Genomic DNA, 15,593 nt, shown 5'->3' on the forward strand with positions numbered 1-15,593 from the left:
ATTGATGAAAAAAATGATAGAGTGAGCGATGTCCGTTCCCCTACCCCGGGAGCTGAATAGAACATCGGCGGATCGGATTAGCCCCGGGCTCAGATCGATGCGGGGAATCACGTCAAGGTGGATATAAATGTAGGTGGTTAACCTATGCCCCCTTGGGTAAGGTGCGTAAATACGTGGACCTTCGAATATTGACTTTGACTTTGACTTTGACCCCATATGTGTACGTTCTTGAGGTTTCTTTTTGGCATAAAGTTGTGAAGGGTAGAATAAATATCACCTAAGAAATTCAAGGAAGTGATTCGCCTATAAAAAGGGAAGAATATTAAAGCAGTTCTTCCCTATATATCCTTCTTTCTTTTTTTTTTTTTCTTCCTCCATGCCAAGCCCAATAAGTTCTCTTGGTAACAAGTTAAAAAGGTAATTTACACTGTCCAAAGACCTACCCAGAAAAATGTGCCCAAGTCTATGTACTTTACTGAGTATGTCCAGAAGTGACGGCGGGTTTCTCGCGGGTCTCTTCTCAAGTCTAGGCACATAGGCGTAGGTCTTCCGGATAAGTCATTCCCCATTCAACTCATGCGCGCCTCCTCCCTACCAATATTATCCATGATTACCTGATCAAGCCCATACACATATAATACCCTGCATTACTAGATATTTCCGGCGTCGTGTTGGTAGTCTCATTCTGGGTCGGGTATGATTGGCTTTGTTTCGGGAGTGGACGTCTCTTCCGGCCCACCTTGTTGGTCCAAGGCCGCTTCCAGGCCGCTAAATAGATCGGGACTTTCAGGTTCGTTCTCCTCTGCTCTTTCCGGCGGAGCGCCCTCGACCTTAGTGTCAGAGGAATCTAAGGCGGATGGATCGCTTGCGGCTGCAGGAGCCGAATTCGATATTTGTGGTTCATGTTCTGTCGGTACGCTTGCGGATGTTGCGGACGCAACTTCATCGATGGCTTGCTCGGAATTTGTGATTTCAACTACGGCTGTCGGTTGTGGCGACGACTTATGCGCTGATAAAACGTTTTCAATTTGGACCGAGTCTACCTGCGGCGTGTGACCCGTCGTCGTAATATTTGATTGTAGAATTTCGGTTTCTGCTTCAGCTATTGGCTGGACCGTTCTATCAACATGCTCCTGGTAAGGAACACCTGACATTTCCACGTCCATATCAGCCCCCCTAGAATCTGTAGTCGTAGGTAGAGGTGCTTCTGTTAGGGTACTTGGGACGGGGGTCGATCCTGATGACATTGCCGACGAGAGGGTCTCGGTCGGCGCGATAAGGCCCGCGGGTGCTTCATCATTTGAAGCCGACTTCGACATCGGGTCAGTGGGTGATGCGGCGGCTACGACATTTTTAAGTGGACTTCCCTCAAATTGCGAGGAAGTATGTTGTAATTGAGGATAGCTTGGAGAAAGACTAAGAATAGAAGGAGGAGAAGGTTGTTTTGCAAATGGTAGCCCGTCTCCGGTCGAGTTGTCTACCAAAGGTGCTTCTGTGGAGGATTCCATCTGAACAGTTGTTGGGGGGGCTTCTACTATGCGATCGGGCTTGGTTTCGCTTTCGGCTCGAAGAGCTGTTCCACCTTCACTGTCGGGCATTTCGCTACCTTCTTCGTCCCCATCATCGCCGTCCTCGCCATCCTCGCCATCCTCCTCCCCATCATCGCCGTCGTCGTCATCGGCCATCCCGCTGTCTTGGTTTTTATTCATGTCGGACTGATCGTCCGGTTTGGCGTCCTGATAATGGTTAATATATCATAGTATATTGGCGACAATCGGTGCCAACTTACGCTGTTTTCTGTATTGCTTGGCTTGGTGCCATTCGAAACAACGCCTGCGTTTGGATTTGCTGTTTCGGGCCGAGTGCTTGCCGGTAAAGGAAGCTTCTTCTTCCGTCCCCGACCAGGGCCCTTGGGCTTCCTTTTTGGCGGAGGCGGTCGTCTTCGCACCGGCGTTGGGGTAACAGACGCATCCGTATTTGCAGCGACATTAGGCGCTGGTACCACAGTGGTTGAGATGATTTCCCCATCCACCTGCTGGCCTTCGTTTAGTGTGATCTCTTGTGTGTATGGATTTCCCGCCGCATCGATGCGGCGTACGGTGGCTTTCATGATGGTCGGACCAGAAGATGCACCGGCTGGAAGATTTGATGATAATGTGATGACACCCTTCCTCCTTTTGGCAAGGTGCGAAAGGGTTGGGCCTTCGGCATTTCGGGCGACCTGCTTCCAGACTTTTACTTGATAACCTTTAGTGCTTGGGTCTTCCTCCTTCTTGTCAGCTTTCTCGGCCAAGGCTGCATCAGGATCGACTTCCTCCTCTTCGACGGGTGCGGGGCGTTTATATAATCTCCCAGAACGAGCTGCTCTCAGCAACTCCTGTGTATGTGTTGGCAATAGATGCGAGTCTTTGGGCATGCCATGCGGGAGTTCAATTGCCCATATGTCGTTTTTTTGAGTTGTTTCTGGTGGGGGTGGCGGCGCGATCTTCACCCATTCTTGACGCCATTGTCGAACGGGCAGACCTACGAGGACAATATCAGACAATGGTTGTTCTTTTTGTGACGTGAAAGCGAAGGAGAGAAGGGGAAATAGCTTCATACCCTCAAAATCGTCATGTTCAACATAGCCACTTCGATTTCCACGTCGCGTTTGGGTATTTGGGCGAAACTGTATTTTGGTGTAATGTTAGTTAATCCTGGTAATTGGGTAAAACAGAAGAGTTTTTATTTCGCACATTTGGAGCCATTGAGAAACCGAGCGCGCGACTCAACGGCGTCAACTTGTTGGGAAACGAAATGAACGAATTGAAGTACGGAGAGCGATGCGATCGAAGAGCCAATGACTTGAGCGAACGGTATAGAAAGTACCGAGAACCGGAGATGGAATATCTAGTTAATCCAAGAAAAAAAGCAGAAAAAAAAAAGAGAGACTGGATTTTAAGAATAGATGCGACGCAAATCAAAAGTGATTATCGCATCTCTGCATGCAATAGGATCGGTTTAGGTACATGTATGCGTTGCGCGTGCGATGGAGAGTTATGAGAGGTGAGAAGTGCGCGCCGACAAATGAGTTAGCTGAGAACCATTACATAACGACGTGGTCCGAGCACTTTTGGGAGCCCCACATATATGCATTTTTAAGTACGTCCAAATGTTACGGAGTACATGTACACGTACATACATGCATATAGATTGAGTACCTAAGTACCTAAGTACCCCTTACATACATGCATACTCGGAAGTTTATAGATATGTCCCTTTGACTGCTACGAATTAATGTCTACGTATGACAGATATCCGTTTTTTTTTTACGGGCTTATATTTAGGTACTAGCGTATATAGAGCGGTGATGAAGTGGTGATTACGTGCGGAGGGCAGATGATGTGCAGGATGGGATAGCTTAAGTTTCCCTGCCGGATCATACAGTGACTTTTGCTCGCAAACCAGCTGGTCAGTTCTAGATCCATAATATCCCTATAACCGATCCATAGATATCGAAACTTTTGCCTAGTCTCATAGGCTTCTCATCTTCGCGAACCTTAAGTACCTCCTGAGGATAGAAGGCCAGATGCCATAAGATCGAATGTCAATCGCGCGCTTGGTGTACAGTAGCGTTATAATAGTACAGGGCGAGTGAACCTCGTGAGAGGGATATGCGAAGGCAAAATATACCCCCTGATGTTTACGTGTCGGTATATGCATTTAGTCCCATCTATCAAAGTCAGCAGTGGTCCCTCCCTAATATACAACCAGAGGGTTTGATCGTCCTCACCCTGTATCTTTCTGTCTCGTGATATCTCCAGATTTCCCACTTTGCTTGCCCTGTCATCATGGTTAGTAACGGAGACAGTTTTCAAATCTTGGAACCTGTGTTGAACCCGTGGACAACATACTGACATTCCCCCTTCCACCACCAACCGATCAATTTGATAAAATTGACTAATAACTGTTTGGCGCTGCGAAATAGAAGTAGGTTCTCGTCAGCATTACTATTCATGATGACGACCCGCACCGCAGCCCGACCAGCTGTAAATAATGGGGAGCCCGTACCTTCATCGTTTGTAGTTCTTTGAGGCCTTTTTGTATAAGACTCTGGACTTCTCTGGGATCTTGCACAGCCTGATTCTCCCGGAAGGCATCTCTCGTCCGTCGCTTCGCGTATTCTCTGAAGTTGTAGGCCTCGAATTGTTCGCCTTGACGTAGAAGCTGTCGATACTGGAGTGTTGTGATGCGTCAGCACACAATTACGAAATTGAACGGCGCATGTCACAATCTCCGGGCCGCGGGACTACTGATGCGCTGAGGGGTGGTTAAACGGCTAGAGAGACAGGTTACTAAAGGAAATATTGCCTTACCAAGGATCGAGCTTGTTGTGGCAGGTCGCCTTTGAGGGCGGAAACAATGGACATTGCCGATGCGCTAAGTAGCATAAATGGCCGAGGTCGGTTCTAACTTTGTATTTCCTGGGAGTGAAGTAAGGAACCTATAGATGTTGGTTTGCTAAACTGTAGTTGGAAGAATTCGTGAATGGAAAGGATGCGAACGAAAGATGATGCAACCGATGGCGAATTAGTAACTGTGATGTTCAATGTCTTGCAAGGTAGCCTGGTAGCTTCTTTTCTTTTTCTTTCTTTTTTTTTTTTTTTAAAAAAAAGGTTGATTGCTCGGCAAAAAGATACAATCGGCGCCGAGCACCGATCGATTTCTCGGCCTCAAACACTCAATGAATTAAAAACTAAGCGTCGCCTCGGAGTTATCAAGCTTATCTAATATATCGGTATCCAATGAGGACAGGTTGATTATGTGGCCTTATTGTGGGGACAATACGGCATTCATCCATTCATCTTCAACAGCACCGAGGTTAAAAATATACGACAGGTACAGGCATGTACATCTAGGTACCATGTGGATCGAGACCCGGCGAGTTTATGTCACTGCAATTGCCTAGGTACCTATGGTATTCTTAAGGCATGGGGGGATGAGACGGTCGGATATTATTTTTGTGAGCCTATTGATCTGCGGTATGGTACCTGTCTAGGTCGTACTACTGCCAACGAAAACCGTAGAATGGCCTCCCAATATATAGCGTATGTAGAACTTTGTTGTGCATCAGTTCGGATTCCGATATTCCGAAAGCTGTGCGGTTTCGAATAGAAGCTTATTTTTCCTCGGGCTTGCTCATTCAGCTTAGGTATCAAGAAATAGTGTTCGGTTTCAGGATCCTTATTTCACAATCACACCCGTCTTCTGTTGCCATTCCGCTATAGCGTCATCAAATGCTACCAGGTGCTCCTCTATTCTTCTCGCTTGATATCTCGTCCTATCCTCCGGGTCGAATTCAAGTTGACCTTCATCATTCGCCTCGTGTTGGCCAATCTTTCGTTTGGGGAGATGGATATTATCACGGTGCCGTTGGAAGTTCTCATTGAAACAACGGGACGAGCAGAAGACGGAGGGAACGCCGAGAGTTTCTACGCATTCTCTGCAAAATACTAGAACGGCGACACCCTCGTCCATTTCCACGTCTTCGTCGTGAAGACGAACGCAGCCTTGGTCTGAAGCACATTCGTGTGTTGCGCTCATATGTAGTTCCTATCAATAATGAGCATACAAATCAGATAGTCTAAGAAGTCGGGGGGTTAGCTGACATAGCACTCATCCTCGCACTCCTGTGAGCAAAATATCACGGGTTCAATTTGAAACCCGTAATGATCGCTAAGTAGTTGGCATAAGGGACATATAAAAAAATCTTGCGCATTAGGGGGGTTCGAGCAGGCGGAGCAAGGCGAGAGGTCGTGTTGGCTATTGGAGGGTACGGCAGCTCTAGCCCTATCCTGACGAGCTTTATCTCTCCGTGCTTTGTCGAGCTCGTGAGCTGCTTTGGCTCTTTTTAGTTCCTCAAGCTTCTTGTGAAGTGCTTGCTTTTGGTCCTGATCACCCTTGGCCGAATGACGATCGCGAATCATGGCACTTATTACCTCGACGATTGGTGTTCCTTTTCTAATCAACTCGATGTACTTTTGTGACTTTTTAACACCAGAGGGATCATGTTCAGGTTGGAAGAAGATATTTATATAGGCCTCGTTTCGCGCTTGGGTCGACTTCTCCGCCAGTCTTAAACGCTCCACGAAGCCGTCGAACGCCATTTGGTTCTGGATGAAGCCATCACTAAAGGCCTCCCTCAGTTCCGAGGCGAGTTGGTCCACTGGAATGCTCCGGTCGCCGATTCTCTGTTGCAGAGCTCGTTCCTCAGATGGGGATTTGGTCGCATGCTGGAGCCCCATGTTCTTCACTTTGTCTCGGTACCATTCCTTCTTCTCATCAACTATACGCTGTTCGATAGTTTTTAGGTCGACCTCAAGGTTGTGAGCTTTGGAGAACAATGTATCTAGCTCGAGTAGAAAGGGCCGCCGGCCCGAAAACCACTCCTTAGAGGCAGAGTTCAAGTAACGATCTCTTATGCGGTTGAGTAGGCGAGTCCAGCAATCCGCGCACTCAATGGGGTGTTTCTTGCCATGCTCCTTAATACATGACGTTTGGATGGATTGTACGTCATCGGCGCAAAGTTTGTGCTCCTTCTTGAGGGCAATAACTTCATCCCATGGCTCTAACATGCTTCTAGCTATACCACGACCGATGCGGCCCTCGGTAGGCAATATGGATTTCTATAACCTCTTTATATTCTTTCGACCACCTATCGGAAGAACACGCCGTAGTGAACTTCTGAAAATAACTGAGAGGACCTGGGTGGGATCTGGTTCTCGGTGCGTGGTGGTGGGCGTTAGGTATGAGGTATCGCAACAGGAAAAACTCTCAGAAGAGTAAATGAAATTTTTTTTTTTTTTAATATGTTTTCATCAATACTCTAGTATCTACGTATGATGCATCGAGGTGAGAGTAATAAAGTTAGTGTGGTAGTTAAATTAGTTACTGCGGGTGATGCTGCAGGTCCACCCAGCCCCTGTAGGTCACAGCGCTAGTCCACTGTTGATTAAGATATATCCATGGCTCTATCTAATTGGATGAATGTGGATAAGTCTATACATACATATGTACCTAGGTACCTAGGTATGTGCCTAGCTGCTTACCTACTTAGGTACCTAAGGTAGCTGACCCAGCTACCGATCCCTTGCGTTTTTCTAGTCGTATAAAAATCGACATTCAAGCACAACTCTATCAAGTCGTACGGCACGAATCCCCCGAAAGAGCACATTTTATTATGGTTAGTTAAAAACATTCTCATACCAATATTCTACGTTGATTTAATCATATTATCAAAGCTAACAACGAACAGGCGGACAAATTACGTACGCAGCAAGAACTCGAACGACTCCAGGCCAAGTATGTCGGTACGGGCCACCCAGACACGACATCATGGGAATGGAGAACAAACGTCTCGCGCGACACATTCTCTAGCATCGTCGGCCACCCGCCCCAATTGGCTTATATCTCGCTCGCTCAGAATGAACCAGCCGCCAAAGTCCGAGCTCAACTTTTGCGAAAAATGATACAACCCTGCGGCCCACCTCCCCCGCGTGAAGGCGAGGAACCTGTGCAGAGATCCGCCCAATGATAAATGCAGACGCACGTCAAGGGGTTCGGGTTGGGCAGGACAGAAGGCACTCTTTGAAGTTTAGACGGAAGAGGCAGTGGAATATGAATATGAAATTTAATAGGCATAGCACGTCAGATTTGAAGGCCTAATGGGGTCACACCTCGAACGAATTATACTGGCATAGGTTTTATAATCATCACGGTCGAGGCCATCTAGTCTATTGGGACTCGATTTCCCGCGAATTCAACCTTTCATTCCTCGGGAATGCTATCCTCGACCTGAAACGGAGGATCCTGTATATTCAAGCTCCTTTGCAGCTTCGTGCTGAAATCATCCGGCAGTTCGCCCCAGACTTCAGTTACAACAGCAGCAATGCTCTCAGGTGGAACTTCAACCTTTCCCCGTGGCCCGACACACCAGGTGGTGGCGTCCTCATCCCCATCGCTCTTCTCTATCACCTTGTCCACATAACCCTGCCTTACTATCTTGTGTAAGACGTTGTCGGTCTTGTCCATTGGTAGGTTCTGGCTGGCATTTAGTCGGGTGAGATATCGCCTTAGCTTTGTGTCGCTTAGCTCTCCGCCGTTGAGTACGATGAGCGAAACGACCATGGTATAGAACCCAACGTATGCGGCCTCTTCCGAGGTACCTGGTATTCGCGACGGGGAAACGATGGATTGGGATTTGTATTCTCGCGGTAGAGTCGAAACAAGTATATACTGTCGGGAGGAAGCGGTCGTTTGTGAGGTTGCCTTTCTCGCATTTGCCTCTATAAGTTAATTAGTATGAGGCTTTAGGTATAGGTTAATGTATTGGGTAGTTAGGACGGGTGCTTACTCTGCTTCTCCCTCAGTGTTCGCTTTTCCTTGACGGGCAATTCCAACATTTCCATGCCGAAGATCCTCTGAAGTTCGGCTTGGGATTCTTCGAACACTCGCTTGAAGGACCTTGCATTGCTCCCCAGAACTGTACCTCTTTTTAGCATGCATGATTCTTGGCGGAACGAGATAGTGAATTCGTCCGTTTACCTTTGTCTCGAATGCCGTCTCTCCTGATAGGTATTCTTGCATATTCACACGCTAACGCGTACCGCACGAGCTTCTTGACTAGTTGGTCTTCTGTGCCGTTACCTGCCTTCTCCATATCTACGTCACCGTCTTGGTCATCTTCAGATGCTTCAGAATTGTCTGATTCATTGTTGCGGCGTGATTGACGACGGCGTCGATGCTCATCAACTTCGTTGTGATTGCCTGTTCTTCGTCGTTTCTGGGTCTGAGTCTGGGTCGGAGGCATATCGTTTAGGGAGTTCCCTCCCGCTTCATGAAAGTTGGATGATGAATTTTGGCGGGGAATCAATCAAGATTAGATCTTGGTCAATGTAGTTTTGGTTGTGAATAACTGTAAAATATGGAGTATCTTATTACATGTACAGGGCAAGGTAGGTAACTACACGACGGGTGATAGTGGGGGGGATGCAATTTCCATAACGCGTTTACAGGGCTACCTTAGGTACATATAAGCACACGCGTAGAGATACGTACATATACGTACAGAGCTCTTTATCGATAACGATAACCTACATAAATTTGTTGCCTAATCAGGAAATAGATTTTTTTTATTACAAAAAATGTAGAAGGAAAAAAAAAAAGATACAACTCTTCATATGAAAGAATAATACATAAAGACGATTTTAACGCAGAGAGATAAAAAATTAGAGCTGCGTCTACTCTTCATGATTGCTGCAAATGTTCCTGGTGGCGCTGTTTGTCTCAGATGCCAGTTACGTCTTCTCCGGCAATGTGCCCAACCCTCTCAAGCATCCAATCGCTTCTTCCGAGTTCACCGTCCAAGTCAACGTCCGAGTGTACGATATTTTACTAATGAATCGACCTCCCCCTACTTTCACCAGGACCAAACAGTCGAGTGGCAAGATGGGGAACCCGGAAATAAGAAGCAGGCACGGAGCAAGAGAGCACAAGGTTCTGAGGTTTATGGGGTGAAAAGATTAGGTGCTCCCAAGAAGCGTCTCTCGCGTAATCGGATTCTCACAGAAGATGCTGGTAATCTTGATTCTGATATGCTCGGTAAACCTGCATCCGTTATTATCATGAGGGATGGGGGTATGTATAAAAAGAAGGACCACACCCTTACCTCCGATGTGCTCTCTGACGAGCCTAATAACCCGCCTACCGATATTGAAGCTTTGCTCAACAGCCAACAAGAGCCGCCGACCGCCCAAGAAGTTCGTGATAATATCAATGGGTTGAGGCCTAAGACAGAGACAACCCTTTCAGCAAGAGAATTTCGCAAGCTACAAGCTTTTATAACAAATGGTTTCTTGAATGCTCAACTGGAGGATTATCTCCTCGCGCATTACGAGCAGGGCAATACTCCACATGAACCCCATAAAGAGGATGCTGCACCTGTCGACGGAGATAAAGATCAAGCCATTCAGTACAGCTGGATCAGCAATATCAGTCCATGGATACCACTAGGTAATCAGCCGGGCATTGCGGAGGAAAGTGATTCTACTCTGTATGGATACATATCAGACTCGGCTACCGTTAAGGAGAAGCTCGCTGTACGGATCATGCGTGAGTGCTGGGGGCTTTCGATTGCAGAACTTGATGCTGGGCTTGGTGAAACAAGAGTCAGAATTCAAACACGTGAATTTCAACTTTTAATGCGTACGTCTATTGCCTGCGCTTCCCCCCAAAAGAGCAACAGAGCGGGATTGCTAAACAATTAGTTAGGTGGCACTCGGAGATGGGTGAACCTCATTAGCAAGATATGGTTGGATCCCAGTGAGAAGATCGAGATAATACCGAAACATCACACACTGCGCTTCGTCACGACGAAAACAAAAGCCGCCACCTTAATGCAAGATTTAAACGAGACGCTCCAGCAAATTACAACCAAAACATTCTCAGTAAACCTGATCACCACCGAACCTATCGACGAAATGGTTCTAGAAGAAGTCGGCCGTATCACGAATACACACATTAGAAACAGTCACAATTCTCAACGGGTAAGCAACATCTTTCAATGAAACAGAGTTCTCTTCATATATATATACGCTAACCTTCTTCTCTTAGCTCCATGTTACTTGGATCGAGTTAAAGAAACGCGCTGCTCAGGGTTTCACCGTCCTAGAAGATCTTCGCGAAGTCGCCTTCCGTTTAATGCTTACTGCCTTCAATCCGCAACCGTCAACGACAACTGCTCTCTATATAGCCGCCTTATCAGCTGAAGAGGAGGCCTTGGGCCGGTTCATCACAGACGCAATAAGCAAGGAAAAGTTGGGCTGGAAGGAAAAGATGGGCCAGTGGGCCCGCTATATGCTTCCATTAACACTGCAGGCTACTAGTTCGGCAATGGCAATGCCGCCCATGAGACTTACGTTTCCCCTAGAACCATACGCGGGCTTGCCTGGACCCAGTGAGAATCAAGAGCCTCCTGAAGACCCGTGCTTTGCTGCCAATCCGGTGAAATGGGCTAGGGATCTTAGAGTGTCAACAACAGCCAACTTCGGTTACTTGCTACATGCAAATGACCTCTCAGCTTCCCCACCCCCTATACACAGTCTGCGAGCCGCCAACCACCCTCGTGTGTTTGTTCCCTGTGCGCCGCACCCACTCCATCTTGCCCAACTGGAAAGAAATAAGCAGGAAGCAACACACGTACTCGTACAAGCAAAGAATGTTATAGTTATACGTTTCTGGCCTTCCCCTACTCCCAAGGCTCATCTCGGAAGCGATCCGCGCGAGAAGACGAGAGAAACAAAGAAAAGCAAAAGGAAAGGCAGGTCATTTCCAATATCCGCAGCGTTACCGCCTATCCTCGAACTCCATCTTACTGTTTTGGGTGGCGAGGTCAAAGGTGTTGAGAGCTTGCGCGCCATCAAACAGTCCTGCGTCTCAGATGTGATGTTTCCCGCGTCCGCCGTCGATGTGCGCTTTACCCAAACGGAATATGCAATACTTGAAGGCAACCCCGCCAACCTGGCGATCTGGCAGCCATTGGCCGACTTCCTCGAACCCGCTCGCCTTGATCTAGAACGCAGTAAGCTCGAAACGCCACCGCGACAGAAATTCCCAATCCCAAGGCGTCTTTTCAGCCACTCGGATACGTCTACACCCGCGGTTGAATCCGGGTCTGAATCAGTAGATCCGGGGGTTCCTTCCCCGAGTTCCAATCCGGATGAGCTCATCAGCACTCAGTACACATTTGTTGGTTTAGAGGTTCATCGTTCCATCACAATGCCCTACGAGAAATTTAAGCTCAAGTATACTTTTATAGATGCACAGCGAGGTGGTGCGGGTAGAGCTGAAGTGAGCTTAGAACCTGAGGCGGGAAGCAGTATTTCTCCCATAAAGAATGATATGGATAAGCTCCATGATGAATTCCTAGTCGCCTGCCATAAGTTCGTCACTACAGACGAATTGTGGTCGGGATACTCAACTACTACAGCTAATCACAAGGCATATTAATTATACTATAGATATGTTGTATATATTCCACATGAATTAAAACCTTACTCACGGCCGCCTGTTTGGTCCACTTAAAACCATGTACTAAAAGTGAATGGAACTGTGTTTACATGCGAAGCGCGACTGCGCGAGTACGCACTAGAGGCAATTCTAGCTCCAAGTATTATATACCTAGGTAATTGTCTAGAGATATTGGTCTTGAACATTGATCGGTAATGGCGACCCTAAATTGATTAATTGTTTAGTTTGGTAAGCTCAAACCACTACGTCTGTCACGAATCACAGTCACCATAAAAGAAAGACGTGGAATCACGGTCTATGACTCTATTTTACTACAAGCACATGATGAGAAAGTTTTGTTGCGGAAATGCCCATAAACCCTTCCTCTCTCTCATATTGCGCTCCGAAGTCAAACGTCCCAGATCGTGTCATGAATGCAAAGGAAATTCGTGGAGGCGTTGGTCATGTCGTAGAGACCAAAGCAGTAGATGAGCCGAAGGTGTAATACATCCGGCAACTGCAGTCAGGTTTTTGGTGGTAGGCAAGTTTATTTCTTGCCAGTTGCCTTGGCGGCAGACTTGGTGACCTTACCGCTCTTGCTGCTCTTGTTCACAGCCTTGATGACACCGACAGCGACGGTTTGACGCATGTCACGGACAGCGAAACGACCTAGAGGGGGGTAGTCTGTGAAAGCCTCAACACACATGGGCTTCGAAGGAACCATCTTGACGATAGCAGCATCGCCGGACTTGATGAACTTAGGAGAGTTCTCAACGGACTTTCCTGTTCGTCGGTCGATCTTCTCAAGTAGCTCAGCGAACTTGCAGGCAATGTGGGCAGTGTGGCAGTCAAGAACAGGAGCGTAACCAGCACCGACTTGACCAGGGTGGTTGAGGACAATGACCTGGGCGGTGAAGTCATCACAGCCTGCGGGGGGGTCGTTCTTGGAGTCACCAGCAACGTTTCCTCGTCGGATTTCCTTGACGGAGACGTTCTTCACGTTGAAACCAACGTTGTCACCGGGGACACCCTCCTGAAGCTGCTCGTGGTGCATTTCGACGGACTTGACTTCAGTGGTGACACCAGCAGGGGCGAAGGTGACGACCATACCGGGCTTGAGGACACCAGTCTCGATACGGCCGACGGGCACAGTTCCAATACCACCAATCTTGTAAACATCCTGGAGAGGTAGACGGAGGGGCTTGTCCGTAGGGCGCTTGGGGGGCTCAATGGCGTCAATAGCCTCAAGTAGGGTCTTGCCGGTGACCTTACCACCCTTGCCTTCTTTCTCCCAACCCTTATACCAGGGGCAGTTGGTGGAAGCGGCCAACATGTTGTCACCGTGGAAGCCAGAAATAGGGACGAAGGCAACAGTCTTGGGGTTGTAGCCGACCTTCTTGATGAAGTTGGAGGTCTCCTTGATGATTTCGTTGAATCGATCCTCAGACCACTTAGTGGTGTCCATCTTGTTGATGGCAACGATGAGCTGCTTAACACCAAGGGTGTAAGCGAGCAGGGCGTGCTCACGGGTTTGGCCATCCTTGGAGATACCAGCCTCGAACTCACCAGTACCGGCAGCAATGATGAGGATAGCGCAGTCGGCCTGCGAGGTACCTGTGATCATATTCTTGATGAAATCACGGTGGCCGGGAGCGTCTAGTGCGCGGAGTTAGTACGTGGACCATAAATCAACGGTTGATCCAATAGGGTATGGTGTAGACTTACCAATGACGGTGACATAGTACTTGGGTGTCTCGAACTTCCAAAGGGCAATGTCGATCGTGATACCACGCTCACGCTCGGCCTTTAGCTTGTCAAGAACCCAGGCATACTTGAAGGAACCCTTGCCGAGCTCAGCGGCTTCCTATGCGAGTGGGTCAGCTATAATACGATCACTAGGATCTAGTACTGATGCTTGGCGGGTTAAGGCTTTGTTGCTCCGTGCACCAAACAGTGGTGCAGAACGTCAGAGCGGGGTAGGGAAAATTTTGTGCCCCTCGGTGGGGGAAGGTGTGAGAAAAGATAAGAGAGGAGGGGCAACGCGGCAGGAAGCCTAAAGACCAACCAAAGGCGCGAAAATGCCATCGGATCAAGTCAAAAAAGACGAGACCGCGATTCAAACGTAGAGAGGTGGTATTGGGGATGTAGAGAATAAATTTTTGAACTAACCTTCTCGAACTTCTCAATGGTTCGCTTGTCGATACCACCACATTGGTAGATCAGATGGCCGGTTGTGGTGGACTTGCCACTGTCGACGTCTGAAAGACTCGTTAGAAATTTCAGGCTCCGCGCAGGCACTATTTAGAATTAAACTTACGGCCGATGACGACGACATTGATGTGAGTCTTGTCTTCCTTACTGCGAGTTATCAGTGATGGGAGGCGCTATACAAAGGCATGATCGAGTCGTTTACGTACCCCATTTTGGCGAGGAGAGATTGCGACTGCTGTTAAGAGTGTGTATGTGTTGTAGTAGAGGGGGATCCGAATGAAAACTGTGTAGATAGATAGTTGTCAGTTTTCCAGTTGCTTTTGTCAAAGAAGATGTTGATGTTAAAATTATTGAAAAGGTAGATGGGGGAAGGAGGAGGAAGAATATGAAGGGGAGTTCTTACGTTCAGCAGGTGTTAATGCTCTGATTAACGGTGTGCGAGACGAGGATCAAAAGTAGAATCAGAAGAGTGTTGCGAAGGTGTATGTTGGGGTTTATAAATTATTTCTGCTGGTGGCCAGGTTAGAATTTTGATTGTGGGGGCATTGCCCCTCCTTTGGCCCTTCCCTGCCTCGACTGCGCAACCCCTCCTTCCAGATTCACAAACAGATTTTTTTTTTTTTCTTATTTGTGATTTTGCCTCTTGCAACTGTACCCTGGCCGCCTAGCACTTGCTCATTAAGCTTTACCACCAATTGATTGGCTTAAAATTCTTCAAGCTAAAACGCGGCTTGAGTACGTACCTATCTTATGTTATTTGATAAGGGATCCGCAACATTGTGTACATACGTGTGGGTAAGCACATCTATGGATCCTTACACACATACGGATGTACAGACCACCTAGGATGTAAGTAACTACGATTAGTTGCTTAGGCCTTGTCTCCTCTCAACAGGGCAGGTTCCTAACGGTTCGAGCTAACGTTAACGAAAAGCATATTTTGTATGGTCGATAATACAGTTATTACATTTGTGTGTAGGTTTACATATAATGTATACACACATACACGGTAATTACGAGACACATGGGTAGTCAGCACATTGTTTTCGTTATGTGTGACGTGTACCTAGCTACCTAAAGTACCTGCTTTATTATAGAGTATGTGTGAATACTAAGATTGGTAAAGAAGAACTCTGCTCCCACTAAAAAGTGTGAGTCAGGCCGATAGGTATAGGGCATGTAAAAAATGCATGTAGGAAAAGAAAATTCTCAGACCATAAACCTTGATGGGAAGAGGAGAAACAAAGAAAGAAAAAAAACTTTATGATAGCTGCCCAACATGCCAGACTCCCCACATAAGTATCAAGCCTTACATATGTCTGCATTACGGTAGCCTC

General features: G+C 47.4%; 7 protein-coding genes across 7 annotated transcripts; 2 read left to right on the forward strand and 5 right to left on the reverse strand.

Annotated features, from left to right (window-relative positions):
* Positions 1-17: 17 nt before the first annotated feature.
* F4822DRAFT_390083 (uncharacterized protein) lies at positions 18-3,043 on the reverse strand. The gene is made up of 4 exons (XM_051457031.1): positions 2,736-3,043; positions 2,602-2,668; positions 1,790-2,523; positions 18-1,736 (listed from the first exon to the last, which is right to left on the reverse strand). The coding sequence occupies exons 1-4, from the start codon at positions 2,745-2,747 to the stop codon at positions 681-683; spliced, it is 1,869 nt and encodes a 622-aa protein (XP_051317999.1). The 5' UTR covers positions 2,748-3,043; the 3' UTR covers positions 18-680.
* A 403-nt stretch (positions 3,044-3,446) lies between these two features.
* F4822DRAFT_120264 (uncharacterized protein) lies at positions 3,447-4,826 on the reverse strand. The gene is made up of 4 exons (XM_051452588.1): positions 4,356-4,826; positions 4,051-4,215; positions 3,773-3,822; positions 3,447-3,712 (listed from the first exon to the last, which is right to left on the reverse strand). The coding sequence occupies exons 1-4, from the start codon at positions 4,428-4,430 to the stop codon at positions 3,703-3,705; spliced, it is 300 nt and encodes a 99-aa protein (XP_051318000.1). The 5' UTR covers positions 4,431-4,826; the 3' UTR covers positions 3,447-3,702.
* Positions 4,827-6,915, reverse strand: F4822DRAFT_120198 (uncharacterized protein). Its single transcript, XM_051452587.1, has 2 exons — positions 5,649-6,915; positions 4,827-5,592 (listed from the first exon to the last, which is right to left on the reverse strand). Exons 1-2 carry the CDS (start codon positions 6,612-6,614, stop codon positions 5,224-5,226), a joined length of 1,335 nt encoding a protein of 444 aa, XP_051318001.1. The 5' UTR covers positions 6,615-6,915; the 3' UTR covers positions 4,827-5,223.
* Positions 6,916-7,131: 216 nt separating this feature from the next.
* Positions 7,132-7,690, forward strand: F4822DRAFT_120404 (splicing factor 3B, subunit 5). Its single transcript, XM_051452590.1, has 2 exons — positions 7,132-7,222; positions 7,295-7,690. Exons 1-2 carry the CDS (start codon positions 7,220-7,222, stop codon positions 7,571-7,573), a joined length of 282 nt encoding a protein of 93 aa, XP_051318002.1. The 5' UTR covers positions 7,132-7,219; the 3' UTR covers positions 7,574-7,690.
* F4822DRAFT_390095 (MAGE-domain-containing protein) lies at positions 7,132-9,136 on the reverse strand. Its single transcript, XM_051457032.1, has 4 exons — positions 8,584-9,136; positions 8,393-8,521; positions 7,296-8,324; positions 7,132-7,223 (listed from the first exon to the last, which is right to left on the reverse strand). The coding sequence occupies exons 1-3, from the start codon at positions 8,846-8,848 to the stop codon at positions 7,807-7,809; spliced, it is 912 nt and encodes a 303-aa protein (XP_051318003.1). The 5' UTR covers positions 8,849-9,136; the 3' UTR covers positions 7,132-7,223; positions 7,296-7,806.
* A 20-nt stretch (positions 9,137-9,156) lies between these two features.
* F4822DRAFT_120510 (mitochondrial inner-membrane-bound regulator-domain-containing protein) lies at positions 9,157-12,259 on the forward strand. The gene is made up of 3 exons (XM_051452591.1): positions 9,157-10,242; positions 10,309-10,583; positions 10,651-12,259. Exons 1-3 carry the CDS (start codon positions 9,288-9,290, stop codon positions 12,043-12,045), a joined length of 2,625 nt encoding a protein of 874 aa, XP_051318004.1. The 5' UTR covers positions 9,157-9,287; the 3' UTR covers positions 12,046-12,259.
* Positions 12,260-12,335: 76 nt separating this feature from the next.
* On the reverse strand, positions 12,336-14,682 carry F4822DRAFT_390098 (translation elongation factor EF-1 alpha). Its single transcript, XM_051457033.1, has 6 exons — positions 14,660-14,682; positions 14,463-14,573; positions 14,363-14,403; positions 14,215-14,303; positions 13,771-13,909; positions 12,336-13,701 (listed from the first exon to the last, which is right to left on the reverse strand). The coding sequence occupies exons 2-6, from the start codon at positions 14,465-14,467 to the stop codon at positions 12,593-12,595; spliced, it is 1,383 nt and encodes a 460-aa protein (XP_051318005.1). The 5' UTR covers positions 14,468-14,573; positions 14,660-14,682; the 3' UTR covers positions 12,336-12,592.
* Between the last annotated feature and the right edge of the window lie 911 nt (positions 14,683-15,593).

Source organism: Hypoxylon trugodes (assembly GCF_022578975.1).
Source record: "Hypoxylon trugodes strain CBS 135444 unplaced genomic scaffold F4822scaffold_2, whole genome shotgun sequence".
Lineage (NCBI taxonomy): Eukaryota > Fungi > Ascomycota > Sordariomycetes > Xylariales > Hypoxylaceae > Hypoxylon > Hypoxylon trugodes.